Here is a 24777-nt window from a genome sequence, read left to right as displayed (position 1 = left end):
TTACAGTATGAGTTATGATCATAACTGCTAGTTGACTGAAACAGTCATACCTTATATACAAATACAGTAAATGATGATAATTAATTTGTTGTTGCAACCAAAGAATGAATACAAATGATCAGAAATGAATCGCAGGCAATACAGAATCCCTTCATCAATAAGGACTAGGTTAAGGCTTAGCTCACTAGTTTGACTGGAAGGATGAGAAACTCATCACTTGGCTGGGTGCGTCTTCCTCTTAGAAAAGAACATGACAACTTTTGTTGGGAATAGTGACTTGAGCTTCTTCTTCTTCTTGGTCTTTGTATCTGGGGCAGGGGCTGGAGCTTCTGGAGCTTCTGGGGCAGAGGCAGGGGCGGTGCCTGGCGCTGATTCAGTTAGGACTGGGGCATCGTTACACTTGGAGCTTGACAAATGTTGGTCAGGAAGAGGAGTTGCAGCATCAACATTAGGTTCAGCCTCGGTATCAGTATCGGGACTAAGTTCATCAGCCTTTCTCTGCTGCTCCTCCTGTTCAGTAATCCATGTTCTCAACTCATATTCGATAGCTAGCTTTCCTTCTTTGGCCCTATCAGCGTTCTCGGTGGCAATCTTGAGAGACTCCCTTCTCACAGACAACTCCTCGTTAAGTTCTTCCAGCTTCTCCAAGCTCCTCAACTCCAACTCCTTTGCCTTCTCAATTTGAGCATTAGCAGCTGCAATCCTAGCATTGGCTTGCTCCTCCGCTTTGTAGGTTCGCTTGCTCAGCTCCTGGTATTCGTCCAGTGTCAGGGTCACCTTGGAAGGGTCGCTCTCATTCCCGCTTTTGCCGGTTTCTGTCTTTTCCAATGCCTTGATTGCATCTCTTGCAAACTTCTCGGAGACCTTGGCCGATTCTATCTCCTTCTCTGTTGACAGCAGCTTATTCTCCAATGTAGTTGCCAGGGCCTTGGCCTGTTCAGCCTCCTGTTCTGCTTCCATAAGCTCAGCCTGAGCGGCCTTAAGAAGTGCTCTGGCCTCCTCAGCCTCTTTTTCCACTTCCTGAAGCTTCTTGGGCAGCTCTATCATCATCTCTCTGTCTTCTTGCTCCTTCATCCGCCGGAAAGCTATCAGGGACCGAGTCTTCTCCAGCTCCTCCTGGAGCGTTGTCACTGCAGTAGCTGCCATTTCCTCGCTCTGCCTGAGGCCGGAGAGGATCGACTTCTCATCTTCCAGCTCCGATTTTAGTGACATGGAAGCTTCCCTCAAGCTGTCAACCTCAGCAGCTGCCTTCTCAATGTTGAGTTTGACTTCCTCGAGTTCCTTCTTCAGCTCTAGATTGCCTTGCTCTTTCAGCTTTGATCCCATATATGCTGCTAATTCAGCCTTCAAATCGAGTAGCAACGAGGAAGATGCATCCAATTTGGATTTCAGAACCCGTGCTGACAACACTTGCTTGTTGAGCTTCTCTAGCTCCTCCTCTGCCTCTTCTAGTTCCAGCCTACACTTGTGGAATTCTTCATCAGCGATGCCCGACCTCTTTTCCTCTGCTTCCAGGTGTGCAGCTCGGGTGGCACTCAATGACTCCTTTGTTGCAATCAACTCATTAGTCAGATTCTCCAAGGCCTTTTCAGCCTCCTTGGATGCAGCAACAGCATCTTCTGCCTTTCGGGCAGCCACATCCCTTTCACTCACCATACAAGTGTACTCCTTATTGAGTGAGTCCAGTTCCCTTTTGACAAATTCCAAGTCCGAAACTGCGGCAGCATGCCTGGCCTTCTCAGCATCGAGTTGTGCCTTGGCTTCCACACTGGCTTCACTCACAATATCCTCCTCCATCTCCTCAATCTTAACACTCAAGAGATCTGCCTCTTCTTTTGCTTCAAGCTCTTCTTTTTCTATCCTCTCTAAGTTAGTCTTCAGTTCTTCTATAAGTTTCTTTGTGTTCTCCAATTCCTCTACTGTTTCCGTCTTTGAAATTTCTTGTCCTACAAGTTTGCTTCTCTGTTCAGCCACAACAAAACCAATAGTAATTAATGACATCCATCCAAAGCATGCAAGGGAGAGAGAAACTGAAACAGAGACTGGAAAGGAAAACATATGTTTACCTCCAAACTCTGGGTTCGGCGGGACTTCCAATCAACTCTTCCTCCAAACTTGGATACAGCATCTTTGACAGATTCAAAAGGGGATGCCGTATCAATGAAATTCTTGTTATGAGAGGAAACAAGTGTTGCAGATTCATCATAACCCTGATTGTGACAGTGAGCACGCATTACCAATATTAGTACCCATTAATAATATAATTTTTCTTGGCAAGTAATATCAAATATGCTAAGCATTTTACCCTTGGGGATTCTGGATGTGGCTCCATTATTGGAAGACTCTGAAGATGGTGACTCCTCCGAATTTCTCACAGGACCTGGTTCCACACACAAAGCGGTTAGTTTACATGCAATAATTTGCCACGTCAAGCAGACCTATTTACACATGAAATTTTAAATGGAGTTTGTCATTTTCACGTAAATTCGACAATCCGTTGATGGATCATCAAGAGATGGGAAGATGAGCAATATATATAATATATGACGATGAAAATGAAAGCATAAAGAAGGAAATGAAGAAGAGAATGAAACCTTGAAGAAGGCGGAAGAGGGAGAGGAATGAATGAATAAGGAGGAGCAGAGGAGAGGAAGAAGGAAGAGGGTATAAGACGATTGGGGTTGGGATTGGGATTGGGGTTGCCGTAAAGGCAATGAAGGAGGAAGGGAACGTACAACTCAGGATGGCGTCCTCCTTCTTGTGCATCCAACTCATGCCAACCTTCCCATTAAACTCCCACATTCTGTTAAACTAAATGACATTCAAACACGTGTTGGAACTACATATGTCATCATTTTCCACCACAACTTTCCTCCCCACCTTACTACCACACGCCTCTCATCCAATCCTAAATATGCTCTAAAAGTTGACCCAATGCATGCTGCTTCTCCGCCTAGCATCTATACAATCTTCAATTTCCCATCCCATTTCTTAAAATTCACAAGATAAATATAGTCATGCTAGTGTTGCATTCGATTTTGTCGGTTTTCTTTTTCCTTCTTATTTTTCATTTCCCAAATCTATAATTATAGAAAAAAAGTACAAAAATCTCCTGTTCAAAACATTGCATTATTGCTGTGTCTAATTCCATTTTAATTAGGCAGGAGATCCATTAAGCTAGGACACCATAACAAATTCAATATGACAATTCACCCAAGCGACGTACTAGTGACTAATGAGCGACGATATATCATTATCAGCCGTTCCAAGTTGTATATATTGGAAGAAAATAAATAAAATAAATAAATAACGTTTGCTGTAATAACTAATAAGCACAACTTCAAATAGCGCAACCCTCCCCTCGTGCCAAGAAGAGATTCTTGCCATCAGAGAATATTACATAATTCATTGCTCTATACAATTCTTTTCGATCAGCCATAAGATGTGCAAGGGAAGTTGACATGTTCGGGTTCAGCCCACAAGTGCAAGCAAGCTTTGTCTTACTGCAGGAATTGAGCAGAGTATGGATCCAAATATACCATTCAGAGCATAAGCAATGGCACAAAATGGGAGAGCCTCCGGTTCCTTTGCTGACAATGCAGCTGTTCCAAGCCCATGGGCACTGAAATTTGATTCAAGAGCATGTGAAGGAGAAAATAGTTCGGGTGCTTGTAGGTTGCATATTAATATACATAATTTAGTGTTAATATTGGTAAACTAAAACGGGGAATCATAAGAGGAACCCTTCCAAAAGCAAACCCAAAAAGAAAAAAAAAAGGGTAGTGCAGTGATTTACGAACGAAATTACTTCACATTAAACTATTCAAGTAATTAAAAGAAGAATGCATTGAAAAAATGCAAATGAATTCTTGGTCAACAGACAACAAGTAATGAACGGTTCAGGAAATGTACCTAGATGCAGTTGCTATTCCTCGGGCAATTGGATCACGAAAACCAAGTTTATCAAGTGTTGCTTGTACAAAATTTGCTCCAACCAGACCAGTTACTACAACCACAGCTGCCGTAAGAGATGGATTGGTACCTGCAGGCATAAAAGGAAGTTTCAGAGGTGGAATTACGAGAAATACTAGAGGACCAATACTTTAAGAGGGAAAGAAAAAAGAGAAATTAGTTGGTGTTGGCTCAAATGCAAGGAAAAATGGTTGGTTATCCAACATTCGTGTTAAATTATGCAAACAAATGTTTGTTTAAGAGCTTCCCCTTCTTTGTGCGTTCATATAGGTCGTGTGACAGTATATAAACTAAGTTTTGCTGGAAAATCATTAATCTCTGATTTGCTCAATTAACTTTCATTGTATTCTAGTACAGGAAGATTTAATTACGTGATAAACTATTGCAGTGCAGATATAACATTTACCTTCAAACAAAGATACAATGCTGAGTGCCAGTGCCACTGTTATACATCTGGGTAGAATGGACACGGTTAGAGATTGTTCTAATCCAACGAGGCGTCCAACAAGGGCAGTAGAATACAGTGAGAACACTGTTGAGATTATGACAGAGGTGAAAATCTCAGCTGCATGCCTTTTCACAAGCTGAATATGGTACACAAATCATTAGTTAATTATTTAACGGTTTGGGCATTATTAGATTTCAGAAAAAGTTACAAAGCATGTTATACAGTTGCCCATATATCTTGCTTATGATTCGCAACCTACAGTTTTAAGTGTATATAATCAAATCAATGAATTAGTACACAATTATAATTATACTTCACTTCTTGAACTGCTCTTTAACATCTCTTAATTATTCAGAACTGAATAACAACATATGAAATATTGCCCAGATAAAAGGTAGACCACAACCTGCCCAACAGTGAAAGAAAATCCAACCCAATTGCGAGCACTAAAACAACAACTATGCCTGTCCCGCTAGATAGGAAAGCCATTGAAGTAACAGTAATAACAAGATATTGTATTCATCTGGTTTACTATATAATTTATATTGCAGTATTATAGTCCTAATGAACTAAGAAACCAAGATGGATACCTTTCTTTGTTTGAACATAGAGAAAGCAAACGAGAGAATAACAGATCCTAAAAATCCCATTAAAATATCACCAGCTCCAGGATCAGAGGCTGCCTTTGTAAGGTAATGCCCTGTAAACAACATAAGGAGAGAAAAAAAAACACAAAAAAAAATATTGATATTGAAATGCCATTAATAAAAAGAACAGCATAAGTTAAGGAATTGACAGAGAGAAAAACCATGCTGTGGATGAGAGAGCCAAAGAAAAACAGGTGATTTGAAATTGTTTTCCTAGCAACAATTTCTCACCTGAGTTACTGTAAGATCCTTCCTCAATAACCAAACTGGACTCGCAACTAGTCTTTAATATATTTATGAGCTTGAAAACAAATATTTTATTTTTTTTCAAAAAAGCAATTAGAAGGATAAATCATAAATGGGAGTCCATGAAGTGTCTAATATAATACTTGTGTGATGATACCCAGTATGGGGATTATTCTGAAGTATAAACATTTCCATGGTTCCAATTTTCTTTCTGTTCTGTCAAAAACATATAGTTCATCGAAATCAATGCCTTCCATCATCAAACCCTTGGAATTTTACTATCAGACCAACTATGTGCTAAATTTTACCGGTACCTTTTGATTTATGAAAAAGCATTTCAACTCTGCTGGAAAGCTTACTATTGATTAGCAAACTCTTTGGATGTGAGTTACAAAACTCTAGAACATAGATTTGTTATGAACTTGAGGCTTGTTATGCGATTTAAGGCCCCTATGCATGTTAGTAACTTTGCACTGAATCTATTTTCCTCATTGAAGTTAGAAGCCAACGATAGACAGACTTGTAGAACATAGTAGTAATTAAACAATTCTACAGCAATCGAAAGACTGTCTCGAAGTTGTACCAAGAACAGGTTCAAACCCAGACTTGGATAGATAGCCAAAAGCATATGCTACGAGATCAGCTGATAGTGCACAGCAAATTATTGGATGGAAGACCATCTTCACAGTCGATGGTAACCTGTAAAAAATAAATAAACAAGAATAAGAGTAATTGTAGTGAAAAGAGAAAGTGCAAGTGTGCAAGCTTTGGTTTATTTACCCAGAGCCAAGCATGTAGCCTAAGACAGTTGCAGCAAGCAAGAATGGAAGGGAAGTTCTGGCAGCTGTCCCCAATGCTGTTGGGTAGAACAATGCACCGAGGAACGAAGCAAGGAGAACCCCAGTCCATATCCACACTTCAAAGGTAGAAAATGGGGAGGGTTTTCCCATAGGCTCGGCATCTACCATTTGTGTCTTCACTGCTTTTCTCACTGCTATAGCCGTGAAACCGGCAACACAAACCGTAGCTAGCCATCCTCCAACTGCAAATGAGAGTCAACAAGGTGCATAAAGAAATATGAATGATGAGCAGTTGTTGAGAGAAAAAAGGGACCTATAATGAGGCAAATTTTGATGCCAGAAGCAGGCGGAATATCTCTGACAGAAAGAGGCAGGACAACCAAAGATGGAACATAGAACAAAGGAAGATATCTCTGTATGAACATGAAGGCAGGCTCAAAGAAGTTCATCAAGGCAGTAGCCGCAGAAGGCAGGGTGGAGTCAAGAACAATCAGAAGCGAGAATATACAGAACATCCCGAACAATGCGCTGGGGAACTTAATGGCAGCAGCTACGAACGCTTTCTTCAAATACTTGTCCATTGCAAGAATAAGCCCCAGGGACACAATCAAATGGAAGAGCCCAACTACCTGATCATTGATCAACAACAAAATAAGGAATGATTGCCTCTTTCCTGTTTGTAGTGGTTCAAATAAAAATGAGAAGCTGACTGACACTTTGGGTAAGTGTGGAAGAGGAAGTGCCGCCAGATTCAGTGCCAGCTGATTTTGCTGAAATTTCTCTGCTTTTGCGAATTCCATCACCATGAGAGGCACCCATTTGCCTTTGGAGAAGGCGGAGGCGTTGGCCTTTTCCCTTGATGACTGTATTGTGCGAAAAGGAGCCTTTCTGGAGGCCATTGGGAGCAAGAAGATGGTTTGACCTGGGGACGACTGAGAGAGACGGTGGCCTCAGAAGCACGGTGGGTAAAGGGGTCGCCATACCTGCAGTTGGAGCTGCTTACTGAACAAGAGCAAGAGAAAGCATCGCACTTCACATACTGTGTGGGGCCTAAAAAGAGAAATTGGATGGACCAAAAGAAATGCTAAATTGCTCATGTTATCATTATCAAACAAGTTTATAGCCATAGATCGAGGGCACAGATACACTCTTCTCTGCTTGCTCCGACCTCACATCTTCTCTTACACCAGACTCCCACCCTCTTTCCTCTCCCTTGGTTGCTGCTGCTGCCCCTTCTTCTGTACCCTCATCGTCCCACCCTTGTAATTACTATTCCAGTAATTTTTTTTGTAATTATTTAAAAATATTATTTAGAGATTAAAATGTATTTGTGATATGTGATTTAATTTTTTAATACGTATTTATATTTTAACATGTATTTTATAATGATAACTGATTTTAATAAATAATTTTAATGTACACTTAATATAGTCAATAATTATTTATTGAATTTATCTATTCTATGCTGAATGAACACATATTAAATTTTTTATTAGAAATATAAAATATTAAATTTTTAATGCATTTATTTTATGTTATTAAATAAAAAATTTTAAATTTTTTTAATAGTAAATTTATCATGTACTTTAAAATACATATTACTTAAACTTTTATTTATTATTTGAAAGAGATTTTTTAAGGTGTAACTCCTTATAATTTTACAAAATTTATAATTAGGTATTTATATTTTTTTAATTAAATTTTTATATTATTTTTAACTTTTTAATTAAATATTTTTTAATATAAAAAATATTAAAATTAATTAAATATTTCTTTACAAATTAAATGTATCTATAATAAAGAACTTAGTTAGATATTTAACCGTATATTTTTAAGAGAAATCTTCGATTAACATTTGATATGAAAAATAATTTAATTATAAAATTAAAAATAATATATAGACCCAATTAAAAAAATATAAGAATTTAATTAAAAATTTAATAAAATTATAAAAACTATCAAAATAATTAAATTATTATTTTATTAATAGTCAAGCATTTTGTAAGCCAAAAAAAAAAAAAAACTCAATTAGCAAATTTCTATGCTCTTATAAGATTATTTTAATCAAATTTCTAGTAATTAACAAGACTAAAAGATTAATCAAAATCCAAAATAATTCAATTAACTAATTTAGAACATCTATTTGACTACATTAAAATTTTAACTATGTCATTTTATAATTAAGATTTAACGCTCTATTTTTATACTACGTTAACAGCCGTTTAATTAAAATTAAAAGATATTCTCTATATATAAATTCAAGTATTAATTTGGTTATTTTTAAAAGTTATGGGCTGTTTTGATAAGTACTCAAATTTTAGAGATAAAATTATGTATTATCTCTATTATTATTATTTAATTATATAAAAAAATAATAATTTTAAATTTATTATTTAAAAAATTATTTAAATATATAAATTTAATTGTAATATTATATAATAATATAATTATTAATGAATAACCTACTATTTATACTCATCTTGAATTCGAATTCAAGTTTTAAAGTGAACTTGTTAAGATTAGTGGTTCAACTAATGCTTTCTGAGTGTACGTGATGTGGTTCTATAGAGTATAGAGTGTGACCGTGGTGATGGTAAAAAGCAGAAGGAAAAGATTATGTTGACACTTGACAGTGATAACTGAAGATGAGAGCTAAATGAAAAAAGATTTGGGTAATGCTAAAAGATTGAGATTAGAGTGGTGATAATCAAGACGATTTCGAAGAGCAAGTTTTACTAAAACTCTAATAGTTTTTGAAAATTCGCTTTAGATATAATTTTTTGAGCATTCAAAAATGTTTTTTTTTATTTTCAATTATAGAGTAAAAGTTACTTTTTTTTAAGACACGTTCCACTCCTTTAATTATAACTTTTTATTTTGAATATTGGAATGGTAATGATATTTTTTTAAAATGTGGATTGTTGAGATGTTATTCTCAAATGTAAAACCGTTTAATTAGAGAAGTAGAAATTAAATCGTCCGATTTATTAGAGGTATAGAAATTTGACCATCTAATTTCTAGAGGTACACAAATCGAATTGTCTGATTTATAGAGATATAGAAATCGGACCGTCTAATTTGTATTATAAAAAATTAAAAAATTTGAGATACAGAAATCGAATCCTTCATCTAATTTATGTACTTTTCATAATTTTAAAAATATAAAAAATTACAATATTAAAATATATCATGACTTTTGCTTTCATAACCAAAAAAATTAGTCCCTTTAACTCACAATAATCAAATTGGGTTTGTAAGATGAAAAAACACTAGACTTTTTATCTTTTTATTAAATCAATACTTTTGATGTTATCTTATTTTTTTGGTGACTATTTTTTATATTATTTGACATACAATAATTTCAATATGTATTATATATTTTCACTCTTTGAGATCAATAAATTCTTTAGATTTTATTAACCAAAAAATTTAAATTTTGGACAAGAATCAATTTAGTACAAATAAAGAATTTTTAAGAAACGCTGAAAATTTTGTTTATATGATCATTCTAAACATCAATTCTCTTTCTTAGGTACATTGATATTGAATCAATCTAATGAATTTTTAATACCTATTATATTTTTAGAAGATCTTGGATTATGTTACCTAATTTTAATTTTTTATCTATAAATATTACTAATATATCTCTTTAAACAAATTTTTTCAAAATATCCATAAATGGTTATTGAAAAAGTTAAAATAGAAAGATTACTTGGAAATTTTGGATAATAATTTTTTAAAATTTAGGTAATTTTATCAATAAAAATATATTTTATATGTATAAAAATAATTTACTTTTATGAGTTAATATTTTGAAGATGCGTGAATAAAAAATAAAAATAATAGTTTACTTTAATACAAAACTCCTTATATTTTACTGTACTAAAATGAAACTAATTACATATTAATTATGTATATTATATATAAAATAAGAGTAATATTTTAAATATGTCTCCAAAAAATTCACCACCAGACAGATTTGTCTTTAACAAAATTTAACTAAGATTTTGATCCTGACCTTTTTAGTTATACGCCAATACGTCTTTATGACAGTTTTACTCGGTCAGGACTAACGGTGACGTCCTACGTGGAGGTTAACAGACTGACGTATCAAGTTAACTGCAACATGTACCTCCAGGACAATTTGGTCCCCATCTAAGTTGGACAAAACGACGTCGTATTAGATCATGAGGTGAACGACGTCATTTTGTGGAGGACAACTTCGTCTCCACCATGAAAGGCAGAGTTGCAAAATAGCGCCGTTTTAAATCAGGACCTATCTGCCTGATAATTGTACTTTTATAAGGACCTATTTGCCTGATAAGCTAATGTTTGGGGATCTATTTGTTTAAGGGTATAATAATTGGGGCATTGGTAGTTGTAGTTGTGTTTTATATGTATGTGGTGGCTGTTTAGGCAAGTTTTAATCTATGTTGACTATCAAATTGTTGGATTGAAATGACTCATTATATTTAGATGGATATGCATGAAACTAACTGTGGTGAAATAGTATAAAATAAACACATTAGTTTTGGTTTGTTTCATCCATTTATCAAAATGATTACATAACTAATAATCAAAATATTGTAACCAACTAACCACACAAGTAGCTAAGTTCAGTAGCAATATAAACCAAATCACACAAAAAAAGGTTTATTTCCTTTAATATAGACTAAACCAAACAAACCAACCCAAACAATGAAAGGTCTATTTCCTCCAACATAAAAAAAATACGGTGTTGGAATCCTTAAAAGCATCATTTCTTCATAGACTGCTTCAATCCCAATGTTGGAATAAATTTAAACAATTTAGATATTGTGCCACTGGTTGCAGTTGTCATGGTCTCAGCACTAACACTCCTCTAAGCCTTGGGCCTGATTACTATTTGCTTTGGACGTCTAAAAGATTGCTGAGCCTGGAATTAACAAAATTATTATAAGAATTTTTCATATAGATTTCAACATACGCATTAAGTCATTTAAAATTAGTATATATTGAAATTGCTTGAGACATTTTTTGTGACATGTGACTTCAATTTGAGTGTCATTAGAGGGAGGATTAAAATTTTACAAACTATCAGGTCCATATACACCAGCCTTTGCTTTCAATGAAACAAAAAAAAAATATATTTGAGGATAATGTCACCAATTATAAAACAGATAGGTCTCCAACATTAGTTTATTATGCAAATAGGTCCCTATAGAAGCACAATTATCAGGCAGATAGGTCCCCATTTAAAATGGTACCGTTTCACAACTCTACCTTCTATGGTGGGGACGAATCTATCTTCCACGAAACGCCATCGTTCGCCTTATTATTCAATACGATGTCGTTTTGTCCAACTTAGATGGGACCAAATTGTCGTGAATGTGACACGTCGCAGTTAACCTGACACATCAGTCTGTTAACCTTTACGTAGGACATCACCGTTAGTTCTGAACGGGTCAAATTGTCATGGAAACGTTTCTGGTGTATAACTAAAAATGTCAGGATCAAAATCTTAATTAAATTTTATTGGGAACAAATTTGAAGGTTGTGGTAGGTTTAGAGAAAGGGAGTTGAATCTATGACTCTCTTTTAAGTTACTGAAATTACCCTTTAAATCAAACTTTTAATTATGATTCTATTTGAACTCAGCAGTGAAAATTTTATGAGACAATTTATTTTTGTCTCATGAATATCAGAAAACAGAATATTGCAGAGAAGAGAGAAGCTAACACCAGCATGTATCCTGGTTCGGTTGTCTTGTGCTATGCAACCTACATCCAGTCTGCTCCACAATAATGGAGGAATTTTCACTATAGTTATAAGTATTACATACACCAATTTCACAGGATTGACACAATCCTTTCACTCTCAAATTCTAATCTAACTTGATATTGGCTATGCTAATACCTAACTCTTCACTCTTAGTACTCACCTAACTAAGAAAGGGATACCTCACTAGTACTGGATACAAGACTCATACATTTCTAAGAAAATCTGAAAATAACTCTAGACTTTTCTCTCAAGTGTATCACTCAGCCTTTTTCCACTCATGGCTTTTTACTTGAGTTCTCTCAATTTGCCTTTTCACTCAAGAAATTACAGAAAGATAAACATTGAAAAGAAAATTACAATCTGTAAAACATGAAGGAGATTGACTCTTCAACAGCCTCTTTGCTATGTGATAAACCAGATTTGCTCAACTCTGATTTAGTTTCTCATTCTGGTGGAATGCTTCTTTAAAAGAAAGCACTGTTCAAGTTGATGAACTCTCTCAGAGAAGACTTCTCAGAACATACACCTCAAAAACACTGGTTATCTCTCCTTGCCTCTGAGTGATGAATATATCTTCTTTTTTCTCCTTGCATGTTGCTTGGTTCTTCTTCCTAGGTCAACTTCTTGAGCACTGTGCTTTATCAACCCACAAACTCACTTTTTCTCATTAATCCTCAGAGTGAAAACTTTGCTTCTGTCCTTCTCTTGTTGACCGAGAGTCATAAAATAGTAACCACAAAAGTTTTTTACTGGTAACCCGAATCTGAGCCAATGAGAAATTACTTGGTCCCCAAGAACCACTTATGATCGTAGATACACAGCAGTGAAGAACAGAAATCAACTTTCTGTTGGGTTTTTGGGCTCCCTTCCTATGTGAAGAAAAAGTCCAAATGCTAGTATCCAAACCCATGATTAGTTGAAGTGGCTGAGGTGAGTTAGGGTTGAGAGAGAGAGAGGTCATTTGCAAGGAGAACACCAAACACTAGAGAGAAGAGAGGAGAGAAAGTCATTTTCGCACATACACAAAGCTGTCTCTGTAAATTGGTCACTGTAGATTCGTTAACCGTTGGATCGAGCTCAAATTTGGACAGTGTGTTCTACACATCTGGTTCTTTGATTTCACCGTTTGGATCTTTAATTCGACATCTGTAGCTAGAGATATTGGCCACGCACAGTAGCTCTATTTTTGTGGTATTTTCATCTTCTTGTTCTTGTTTTGAAAGCTTTGAAGCTTGGGTTGTTTGGCTTGTTGTATGCACGTTTTGTGCAGTAATTTGTGACTCTCTTGTACCCTATTTTTCATCATAGTGAAGCTATATCCTGGTCTTGGTGACTCGTGGTTTTTACTTCTCTCATTGAGAAGGTTTTCCACGTTAAAAATCTTGGTGTGTTAGCTTGCTTATAATTTTTGGTTTATGTGATTTTTCCGCTGCTATTGGCTATTATTGTGCTGGTGTTAATACTTGTTGTGAGTGGATATTGTTGCTCCTCTGATTCTTGCAAGTAGGGAATTGTGTTTTATTCCTATCAATTGGCATCAGAGCTCAGTTTTGGGTATTTGGTTATAACTTGCTTGAAAGATGGAGGCAAATAATTCTACTAGGATGATAAGTTTGAATGGCACTAATTACCATCTATGGAAGGGCAAAATGAAAGATTTGTTGTTTGTAAAAAATCTACATTTACCCGTATTTTCTACACAAAAACCAGAATCTAAAACAGATGAAGAATGGGAGTTTGAACACCAACAAGTTTGTGGTTTTATTAGGCAATGGGTGGATGATAATGTTTATAATCATATTGCTAATGAGACTCATGCTAGGGCTTTGTGGAATCAAATTGAATCCTTGTATGCTTCCAAGTCTGGCAATAATAAATTGTACTTGTTGAATATGTTGATGAATTTGAGATACAAAGAGGGGTCACAAGTATTAGATCACTTGAATGAATTTCAAGGAGTTCTGGATCAGTTGTCAAGCATGGGAATCAAGTTTGAAGATGAGGTTCAAGGATTGTGGTTGCTAAATACTCTACCAGATTCTTGGGAGACATTTCGTATCTCTCTTACTAATTCTGCTCCAAATGGTAAAGTGAGCATGCAACTTGTTAAAGGTGGCATTTTAAATGAAGAGATGAGAAGGAAGACGCAGAATTCTTCGTCACACTCTGAAATGTTAGTCACTGAAACCAGGGGGAGAAATCAGAATAGAGTTCAAAAGGGTAGAGGTAAAAGCAGGAGCAAATCCAAGGGAAGATACAAGAATGTTGAGTGTCACTACTGTCACAAAATGGGTCACGTTCAAAAATATTGCTATCTTTGGAAAAAGGAGAACAAAGGTAAGCAAGAAAAGAAGGATGATGGTGGTAATGATCGTGTATCTTCTGTTTCAGATGATCTTCTTACTGTTGATATTGCTGATTATGAGTACAAGGTCAATCTTGTTTCTGATGATGAGTTCAGCTGGGTAATTGATAGTGGCGCCTCAATACATGTTACACCGAAGAAGGAGTTCTTCACTTCTTATACTCCAGGTAATTTTGGAGTGCTTAAGATGGGTAATGATGGTTTGGCCAAGGTTATTGGTGTAGGAGATGTTTGTCTTGAGACCAATATGGGAATGAAGCTACTACTTAAAGATGTTAGACACGCTCCAGATGTTCGCTTGAATTTGGTTTCAGTTAAAAGGCTTGATAATGAAGGCTTTGTAAACACTTTCGGCTTTGGACAATGGAAGTTTACTAAAGGCAACTTAGTGGTGGCTCGAGAAAAAGGTACTTCAAGTTTGTATGTGATGCATGCCATGATTGCAAAAGGTAGTGTGAATGCGATTGAAAGTAAAGAAGTTTGTAGCTTGTGGCACAGACGACTTGGTCATATTAGTGAAAAAGGACTTAGCTATTTAGCTCGAAAGGATGCTCTTTCAGGTTTGAAGAATGCAGAGTTGGAGAAATGTTCTCATTGCATGGCTGGCAAACAAAGAAGATTATCCTTCAAGAAGCATCAACCTTCAAGAAAATCAGAATTCTTGGAATTGGTGCACTCCGATATTTGTGGTCCTTTGAAGGTACGGTCTTTTAGTGGAGCTATTTACTTTATTACTTTTATTGATGATCATTCAAGAAAGCTTTGGACTTATGCTTTAAAAACAAAGAACCAAGCTTTGGAAAAATTCAAACAATTCCAAGCTTTGGTTGAGAGGCAAGCAGGTAAAAAGCTTAAATGTATTCGCACTGATAATGGTGGTGAGTATTGTGGACCATTTGATGTGTATTGCAAGCAGCAAGGCATTAGGCATGAAAAGACACCTCCTAAAACACCTCAGTTGAACGGTTTGGCAGAAAGGATGAATAGAACACTGATTGAAAGAGTTAGGTGTATGCTTACTGAAGCTAAGCTACCTAAAGTCTTTTGGGGTGAAGCGCTACTTACAGCGGCTCATGTGATTAATCTGAGTCCTACAATTGCTTTGAACAATGATGTTCCGGATCATGTTTGGTCGGGTAAAGATGTCTCGTATGGTCACTTGAGAGTCTTTGGATGCAAAGCATTTGTTCATGTTCCAAAGGATGAGAGGTCCAAGTTGGATGTAAAGACAAGGCAGTGCATTTTTATTGGGTATGGTCAAGATGAGTTTGGTTACAGGCTTTATGATCCAGTTGAAAAGAAGCTTGTAAGGAGCCGTGATGTAGAGTTTATTGAAGACCAGACCATTGAGGACATTGATAAGGCAAAGAAGAGTCAATCACAAGAGAGCAGTGACTTGACTGATGTAGATCCAGTTCAGCCGCCTCCTTCGTCAGAACAAATAGAGAATCAATATCAGGAGCATATGCAACAAAATGAGCCTTTGGTTCCTGATGACCAGGAGATGGGAGATCCAATTGATGCTCCAGTTGATGATGATGCTGATAATCAACCTGAGCTACCTGAAGATCCACCAGGTTTCCATCCTAGGAGGTCTACTAGAGAGCGACGACCTTCAACGAGGTATCCTTCTAGTGAGTATGTAACATTTACTGATGGATATGTGACCTTGACTGATGGGGGAGAACCTGAATGTTATACGGAAGCTATGGAAGGTGACGACAATAAGAAATGGTTTGATGCAATGCAAGATGAAATGAAATCCTTGTATGATAATCAAACATTTGAGCTTGTGAAGTTGCCAAAAGGAAAGAAAGCTTTGCAGAACAGGTGGGTTTATAGGTTGAAGCATGAAAAAAATTCTCAGTGTCCAAGGTACAAGGCTAGATTGGTGGTCAAGGGCTACAGGCAGAAAAAGGGAGTTGACTATAATGAAATCTTTTCACCGGTTGTGAGAAGATCTTCTATTAGGACTGTTTTGAGTTTGGCTGCAAGTCTTGATTTAGAGATAGAGCAGATGGATGTGAAAACTGCTTTCCTTCATGGTGATCTTAAGGATGAAATTTACATGGAACAACCTGAAGGTTTCATGGTAAAAGGCAAAGAGGATCATGTTTGCAAACTGAAGAAGAGCTTGTATGGCTTGAAGCAAGCTCCAAGACAGTGGTACAAGAAGTTCGAGTCTGTTATGGCAGAACAAGGCTACAAGAAGACTACTTCTGATCATTGTGTATTTGTTAAACAGTTTGCTAGTAATGATTTTATTATCCTTTTGATATATGTTGATGATATGCTTATTGTTGGTCAGAATGCTTCTAGGATTGATATGTTGAAGAAGCAACTTGCAATGTCATTTGCAATGAAGGACCTTGGTCCAGCAAAGGAGATTCTTGGCATAAGAATCGAGCGTGATAGAAAGGAGAAGAAACTTTGGTTGTCACAGGAAAAATACATAGAGACAATGTTGCACAGGTTCCAAATGGAGAAAGCAAAGGTCGTTAGTACTCCTCTTGCTACACACTTCAAATTGAGTTGCAAGCAAAGTCCATCAAGTGATGAAGAGAAGAAAGACATGGAAAAAGTTCCATATGCATCAGCCGTGGGTAGTTTAATGTATGCAAGGGTGTGCACAAGACCGGATATAGCTCATGCTGTTGGTTGTGTTAGCCGTTTTGTTTCAAACCCAGGAAGAGAGCATTGGAATGCTGTAAAATGGATAATGAGATATCTTCGTGGTACTTCTAACATGAAGTTGTGTTATGGAAGTGATAAGCCTATTCTAGTTGGTTACACTGACTCAGACATGGCAGGAGATATTGACTCTAGAAGGTCCATTTAGGCTTCTTGATCAACTTTGCGGGTGGAGCTGTGTCTTGGCAATCAAGATTGCAAAAATGTGTTGCTTTGTCTACTACCGAGGCCGAGTTTATTGCCATTACCGAAGCGTGCAAGGAGATGCTTTGGATGAAGAAATTCTTGAAGGAACTCGGTTCTACTCAAGAGAGGTATGTGTTATTTTGTGATAGTCAAAGTGCTATACATCTTGGTAAAAATTCTACTTTTCATTCTCGGTCCAAACATATTGATGTGAGGTATCATTGGATACGTGATGTTTTGGATGCTGAGTTGTTGGAACTTGAAAAGGTTCATACTGATGAGAATGGTTCTGATATGATGACCAAGGCATTACCAAGATGGAAGTTTGAAGTTTGTTGCTTAATCGCCGGATTGGCGGTTACCTCCACATAGTCGTGAGGGGGAGATTTGTTGGGTTTTTGGGCTCCCTTCCTATGTGGAGAAAAAGCCCAAATGCTAGTATCCAAGCCCATGATTAGTTGAAGTGGCTGAGGTGAGTTAGGGTTGAGAGAGAGAGAGGTCATTTGCAAGGAGAACACCAAACACTAGAGAGAAGAGAGGAGAGAAAGTCATTTTCGCACATACACAAAACTGTCTCTGTAAATTGGTCACTGCAGATTCGTTAACCGTTGGATCGAGCTCAAATTTGGACAGTGTATTCTACACATCTGGTTCTTTGATTTCACCGTTCGGATCTTCAATTCCACATCTGTAGCTAGAGATATTAGCCACGCACAGTAGCTCTGTTTTTGTGGTATTTTCATCTTCTTGTTCTTGTTTTGAAAGCTTTGAAGCTTGGGTTGTTTGGCTTGTTGTATGCACGTTTTGTGCAGTAATTTGTGACTCTCTTGTACCCTATTTTTCATCATAGTGAAGCTATATCCTGGTCTTGGTGACTCGTGGTTTTTACTTCTCTCATTGAGAAGGTTTTCCACGTTAAAAATCTTGGTGTGTTAGCTTGCTTATAATTTTTGGTTTATGTGATTTTTCCGCTGCTATTGGGTATTATTGTGCTGGTGTTAATACTTGTTATGAGTAGATATTGTTGCTCCTCTGATTCTTGCAAGTAGGAAATTGTGTTTTATTCCTATCACTTTCCTTTGTATCTCATTTCGGATTGAGTAGAGAGTTGGGAAGAGGGGAAGAAGATATGAAGTGTGTATAAGAAAATGAGTTACCTTTTATCTTTACCTAAGCTTGATTTTGTTTGAAATGGTTGATTAGACTTCTGCCTTTCAAGTTTAGTCTTTTTCTTTCTTTTTTTTTTTTGTGATCAACTTAGGGAAGAAGCTTTTTCTCATTTTCTTTGAGTTCTGATCACAACAGGTTAAAGTGTACGTTAAGTTGGTGAAGGCAAGTGAGAGAGAATTGCTTGCTGAATATCAAATCGGGCTTGGGTATACACTCAAGTTCAGCCCGTTAGATATCTTGCTTTGATTTTCTTTGGGCTTTCATTGCTTTATAGCCCGTCAACCTTGTTTCTTGATTTCATTCAGTTTGGATTGCTTGCTTTTATATTGGGCTGTTGTAATGTTGAGTTTTGGCCTGCAACACTAAATAATTAGCAACATATAATTATAAACAATCAACATTTAATTATTTATTTTGTCCAATAAAATAATGTTTGTTATCACTAATTATTTTAGTTAATTTCTTAACTCAACAAAATTTGTCTGATGGTGAATTTCTTGAAAACCTATTTGGAGTATTACTCATTAAATAATTATATATGTATTGTTTTGTATATATCTATGTTTTATTAGAAACAATTAATACAAAATTATTTTTTTATATTATAAAATATATGAAAGAGATATAATAATAATCACATCCTTTTCTCAATATATATCATTCAAATTAATCAAGTACAAGCACCTTGGGCAATACCGATACGTCTAAAACAATTTAACAAGAACATTGGAATCATTTGCAAAGAATCATGTAATAGTCACATATATAAGACGCAGAACATGAGGGTGTAAGCAAGTAAGCTGCTTGTCTTATAAATGGGGAAGGATGATATAGGAGTTTCAAACACTAACAGATTCCTTTGAATCTAAGCCGCTTGATGCAACGACATGGGAATGGGAAGGTCTCTCGCTGATGTCACCACTATTATCCTCAGCGACATGGCCAGCAGCAACAGCACCTCCGACATCACTCACATTCCCAAACAGAAGAACAACAATACCAGCAATACCAGAGCAAAACGCGGCCCCAAGAGAGGCCCTAATGCGTCCTGCAGCCACCGACCCCACCGTGAACCCCACACAGAGCCCCACGGATCTCACCCATCCGTACCACGCCGAGAACGCACCTTCTTTCCCGCAAGGCGCACAGTTTAGCACCAACACCCTCCCAAAAGCGTGAAGCAGCCCTGTTGCGGTGCCCTGAACCGCCCCAAATAGCAGCAAGTGGCTCCATCTCCAGCGGCTCTCCCAAAAGTAGAACCCTGACCCGGAAGAGAACATGGACAGCAGAAAACCCAGTATTTGCATCTTAACGGAATTCACCCTCATAAAGTGCTGCATGATCTGAAGCAACGGCAGAGAAAACAAAGGGAAGAGGAAATACACCAACCACAAATAAAGCAGGTGCACTGGCCTCATGCAGAGTTGACCCACCACAAATAGCACCCCTCCGGTGAATATGCTCATCGTGGCAAAAGAAGACAGAAAAACCCCAAAGAGGCCTCCAATTGCATGCGGGTATTTGAACAAAGAAAGGGAGTGATAGAGCCTTGAGGAGAGAGGTGAGACGGAGCAAGTGGTGGTACTTCTGCTGGGAGAAATGAGGACAACATGCACCACTCCGGCGAGCCATATGAGGCCACTGAAGATTGAGACAACCCAAAGGCTCAAGAGGTTACGGTCGCTGGGTTCTCTAAGCATGTGGTAGGTTAAGGATGAGACGATAGCTGCACCCAATGAACCGAAAGCCGTGGCATAGAGGGAGTACCAGCTGGAGATACTTAATCTTGGGAAGAACCTGGTTCTTCTCCTAAGGGCGGGTGTTGGTTTTCCATAGGGACGAAGCATGAGAGCGAGATAATGGGTGTGTGCTGTGCTGGCGACGGTGGCGGCAAGAGCGATCCCAGCGATGTAGGGAATGAAGATCTTGGTGGTCTTGAAGAATCCGGCAGGCAGGCAAAAGAAGACACCAACCCCTGTGGCTGCAGCTGTGATGATTGCGTAGAACTGATTGGCATCCAGGTGGAAGGAGATGAATCCCAGAATTGAAGCAGCTAGGAGTAGGCCTCCACCCCAAGCAATTGATGTCCATTCCAACGAAGATAAGTGTGAGCCTGTGATGTTTATTGTCCGGTTTGTGAGCTTGCTATACCTGCGATCAATTTCATCATCTTTGTCAACACATATCTTCCATGCCTGTTTATTTTCACCACGTATATTATCATATCGACTTTTGGGTCAGACTTCAGAGTGTAGACAAGATCTTCTATTTAAATTCTCAATCCCTAGAGCATAATATTCGGCTAAGAATTTTATATACAACAATTTTTCTATAGAAAAAATTATAGATAGACAATAAAAATAATAAATAATTTTATATATATATACAAAATTTTAAAAGTTAATATTACACCCAAAGTAACGCTTAACAAAAAATAAATATTAAAAATTTAAATTTAACAAAAGTTCATTGTTAGTAAATTTTATATTGCACTTGTTTTACAAATTTTTATAATATTAATTGAAATTAGTACTATATTATTGAATTTTTAGTACTATTTTATTTTTAATATTAAAAGTTATTTAGAAAAAGATAAAAAAAAAATTATATTTTATACTAAATAGAATGACTTGTTTTTTTCTTTCCTTTGGAAATTACAACACAGCCTTTTGTTTACTCTTGTTTCCCAAATTCGACATGGTAACACACATCATATTTGATTTATATTTCTATGATATAAAAAATAATCTTTTATTTTTTTATTTTATCAATTATTTTTAATATCAAAAATAAAAAAATACATTAAAATGTATATATAAAAATACAGAAATATTTGGTAACAAAAAAATTAGACAAAAATAGCCATAATTTATCTTATTTAGTATTAATTGTTGTGACAATTCATTAAGAAAAAATATATGGAATCAAGAGATATCAGCAAAAAACTAAACAAAACGACATTAATTTATATTAATAATTAATTTTAAATTTTTTAGATTCAAAATTTAAAAAATTTAAAATTAATTAGGTAAACCTAATTAAAACCTATAAAAGACTTCCTCCTTTCTCTCACATTAACCTATCCACCTCCAACAATCACACACACGGATCTCTCTCAACAATGTTGCTGGAAGCGCCGGTGACTTCCATGCTCTCTGTGACGTCCTCAACAAGCGCATCCAAGACAACTGCTTCAACACGAAGTCCACCTTCGACTTCGTCACTGACGAAACTTTCTCCTCTTCCCTCCTCAACCACCTCCTTCAAACCGCAGCGTCACTCACAAGAACGCGTTCGATTCCCTCATCACGCGCCTCTACAAGCTCCATCGCGATGACGCGCTCCACATTTCAGTTGGGAGAGAGAGAGAACGATTGGAAGCAAACGTGACAGGGAGGATGGGAGAGAGAGATGAGGAACCTCGGATAGGGGATGGCGCTGGAGCAGCCTGTCTTATGAATATCAATGTCGATTCCGAGGAGGAGTCACCACTCTCCGACACCGTTGCCGCCATGCTTCAATTGAATCAATGAAGATTGAAGAAAGATGAAACAATTGAGTTTCATTGATCTTTAAACACTTGATTAGGTGTTCTGTGTTCAATCCAAGTAGCAAGTGTATAGAAAAAATGTTGACTTTGATTTGTAGAGTTCAATTTATAGTAATCTAGGCTGCGTTTGTTTTCGATAACAGGATATGACAAGATACTGAAAACAAAACAGGATAAGACACTGATGGTAAAAGACACAAAATTTTGTGTTCTTGTATTCTGTTTGTTGATAAACTAGAACAAATTATAAAAATTTAATTTATTTTTATTTTTTTCATTCAAAAATTTTGAGATGAAAAATATAATAATAAAAAATATAATTATAAAAAATTAATAAAAATAATAAAAAAAATAAAAATAAGTTGTGTCCCTTATTAATATTTCTGTGTCTTTTCTGTCAGGATGTACACAAAATACACTAATTCAGGGTCTTTGGACACATTGTCTCTGTTCATGTCTTCTCTGCCAAACACGATTTTGTATCTCAGTGTCTTGTCTTTGTAAACAAACGCAACCCTAAGGATGCGCTTTTGCTTTTCTATTTTTATTTTATTTTTACTGTTTTTTATTTTTAAATTTTATAAAAAAATAGTGAAAATAATAAAATTTTATTTTTTTATTTTTATTTCATGTTTTTTTTGTTGCAGATGTTGCTCTCTGTGTTTTGCGATATTAGATGCTATTTTGATGATTAAAGAGACTGCAAACTACACAATTACAGAATTATAAAAAAAATATTCATTTAATATGAAAAAGACATCCTAATACTTAATAAAAGAAACATCCAATTATATTTTAGCAAAAATAATTAAATATTTATAAAATTTTAAAAAAAATATAAAATTTTTAAAAAAATAGAGACATTAACATTTGCAATACAAAAAAATTTGAAAAATATATAAAAGAACATCCATTTAATATAAAAAAGAAATATTCTAATAATTAGCAGAAGAAACATCCACATATACTAACTCGTAGAGATTTTGAATTTACGCAAACATATTTGACTGATTTTTTACTAATACCTTTTTGGTTTACTAATATTGCTCATTAATTAATGATAAATAAAATAAGTTTTTGCTGTCTTTTTTGTCTTCGTAGCATTACTGGTAAAAATAATACATATAACATTGTTGAATTATAGTGTAGAGAGTAGAGAGACTTATTAGCTTACAGAAGAATCTGCTTTTGAGGACACGGCATGCCATGGTGGTTATTGATCCATTGGTACCTAAGGGTTTCGTCATCAGTGGAGAGCTGCTGTAGCTGACTGATTATGAGGGGGAACACCACAGGAATGACAACACTCTGAACCATGTAGGAGCACAACTCGTACACGTACCATCCCCATACCTCCAATCTCGATGGCTTCTCTCCTACTACTATTTCTTCATTATACTCATCATCATCATCGTAACTGCTTTTGGTTCCACCATAGTGATGAGGATGAGAATTCGCTTCCACCCTTGTCGTCACTACTTCATTCTCCATCATCAGGTTCAGGTTCTTGACAAAAGCAAAACAAGATCAGAAAGGGAAAGGCAAAGCAATGACATACAGTCCATAGCTACGTGGGGTGCTTATTATGAAGAAAGGTCAGAATAATAACACAGCTGTGTCAACGAAACTTTCGAGGCTGCCAAGAGCCAGTAGGACCCTTGTTTCATTTGTTAACTAAACAGCACTTCATTGGAAGAATCATTCGCATCGCATCTGCCCTACGTTTCTCCTTGTTTTTTTCTCTCTGTCTAACTTTCCTCGATCGATTTATATAATAATACATATTAAAAGTTAGTATGTCCGCCAATAGTATTGTAGCTGGTACCAGCACTCATCAATTTTGCGAAAAAATATAGATAAATAAAAATATTAAATAATATAAATAATGGTTAAATTAGTCAAATATAGATAAATAAAAATAGAGAAAATGTCATTCCCTTCTCCCGAGAGATGTTAAAATGACACTCCCCTCCCCTCTATTTATAAAATATATATTCCCCTCCTCTATAACCTTTAAAAAAATCTCTCTTTAATCCATTTTAAATTTTGTGTTAACTAATGTTAACTTTATTCATTTTTTTTTGAAAAACAAAATTATTTTTACAAAAATATCCTTTAGTAAAAAATTTTATTTTTTGTCATTAAATTTTGCTTACTAAAATGCCCTTTAATAAATTATTTTTTTATTGATTAAATTATATTTTTACTAAAATATTTTTAAAAAATTAATAATTAAATTATTTTTTTTAATATACCCTTCAATAATTTTTTAATTATTAAATTGTGATTTTACCAAAATTTTCGTTAATAATTATTTTTATATTTTACTATTATTTTAACATTAAATAAAAAATCTTACCACTGCTAATATGTATAACAATTAATATTGATAAATAATTTGTTTCATAAAACTATTGAAATTTATTAACAACTTTATCAAAATTTAAAAACAAGTCGAGATGAATAAATCCCAAATTTAAAAAATCAATATCTCATTCCTTCACATCCCTACAAAGTAAGTTTCTTAATCTAAATAAAGAGCATTGTGCATAATAGAATATGTTTTTATGTTGGTGTATTGTCCCTTGTACAAGCTGCAATCTCCAATACCCAACTCTGGAAACTTCTAAATACTCATTGAATCGTCAAATTTGAAGAATGCTTTTTAAGAAGTTTATCTTTCCTAATATCCTGCAACATCAAATAAATAGTGCATTTTAATTTTTTGCTTTTACAAAAGCCATTAATAAACATATATGTGTTGTAAAGTTAGATAAATCTAACCCTTTTTATTTGTTTGGCTTGTAGTTGTGACTTTGCTTTGGCCTGTGCTAAAGCATGTTGTTGAGTTTGTTTTATCATTGAAGTTTGTGATTCACTTGCTGAAATTTCCTGTAATTTGAAAAGGTAAAAAAATACATTTGTATATATAATTGCTCTCC

General features: G+C 35.6%; 3 protein-coding genes across 5 annotated transcripts; all 3 read right to left on the bottom strand.

Annotated features, from left to right (window-relative positions):
* On the bottom strand, positions 1–3047 carry LOC130963619 (protein WEAK CHLOROPLAST MOVEMENT UNDER BLUE LIGHT 1-like). 3 transcript variants are annotated; one of them, XM_057889738.1, is made up of 4 exons: positions 2595–3047; positions 2306–2438; positions 2067–2210; positions 1–1962 (listed from the first exon to the last, which is right to left on the bottom strand). In XM_057889738.1, the coding sequence occupies exons 2-4, from the start codon at positions 2330–2332 to the stop codon at positions 214–216; spliced, it is 1920 nt and encodes a 639-aa protein (XP_057745721.1). In that variant the 5' UTR covers positions 2333–2438; positions 2595–3047; the 3' UTR covers positions 1–213. The 3 variants fall into 3 exon arrangements, with proteins under 3 accessions (XP_057745721.1, XP_057745708.1, XP_057745716.1); XM_057889725.1 differs by having other exon boundaries at positions 2306–2380; XM_057889733.1 differs by having other exon boundaries at positions 2306–2380; positions 2736–3047.
* Positions 3048–3226: 179 nt separating this feature from the next.
* LOC130963640 (plastidal glycolate/glycerate translocator 1, chloroplastic-like) lies at positions 3227–7316 on the bottom strand. The gene is made up of 8 exons (XM_057889748.1): positions 6828–7316; positions 6427–6742; positions 6094–6355; positions 5897–6012; positions 5011–5120; positions 4379–4556; positions 3913–4042; positions 3227–3622 (listed from the first exon to the last, which is right to left on the bottom strand). The coding sequence occupies exons 1-8, from the start codon at positions 7092–7094 to the stop codon at positions 3472–3474; spliced, it is 1530 nt and encodes a 509-aa protein (XP_057745731.1). The 5' UTR covers positions 7095–7316; the 3' UTR covers positions 3227–3471.
* An 11594-nt stretch (positions 7317–18910) lies between these two features.
* Positions 18911–23526, bottom strand: LOC130967758 (uncharacterized). The gene is made up of 2 exons (XM_057892793.1): positions 23010–23526; positions 18911–20436 (listed from the first exon to the last, which is right to left on the bottom strand). The coding sequence occupies exons 1-2, from the start codon at positions 23327–23329 to the stop codon at positions 19125–19127; spliced, it is 1632 nt and encodes a 543-aa protein (XP_057748776.1). The 5' UTR covers positions 23330–23526; the 3' UTR covers positions 18911–19124.
* Between the last annotated feature and the right edge of the window lie 1251 nt (positions 23527–24777).

The sequence above is a fragment of the Arachis stenosperma genome, chromosome 1 (genome assembly GCF_014773155.1).
Source record: "Arachis stenosperma cultivar V10309 chromosome 1, arast.V10309.gnm1.PFL2, whole genome shotgun sequence".
Taxonomy (NCBI): domain Eukaryota; kingdom Viridiplantae; phylum Streptophyta; class Magnoliopsida; order Fabales; family Fabaceae; genus Arachis; species Arachis stenosperma.
Note: the sequence above shows the minus strand (reverse complement) of the source record. Positions and strands in the feature narration are given on the sequence as shown.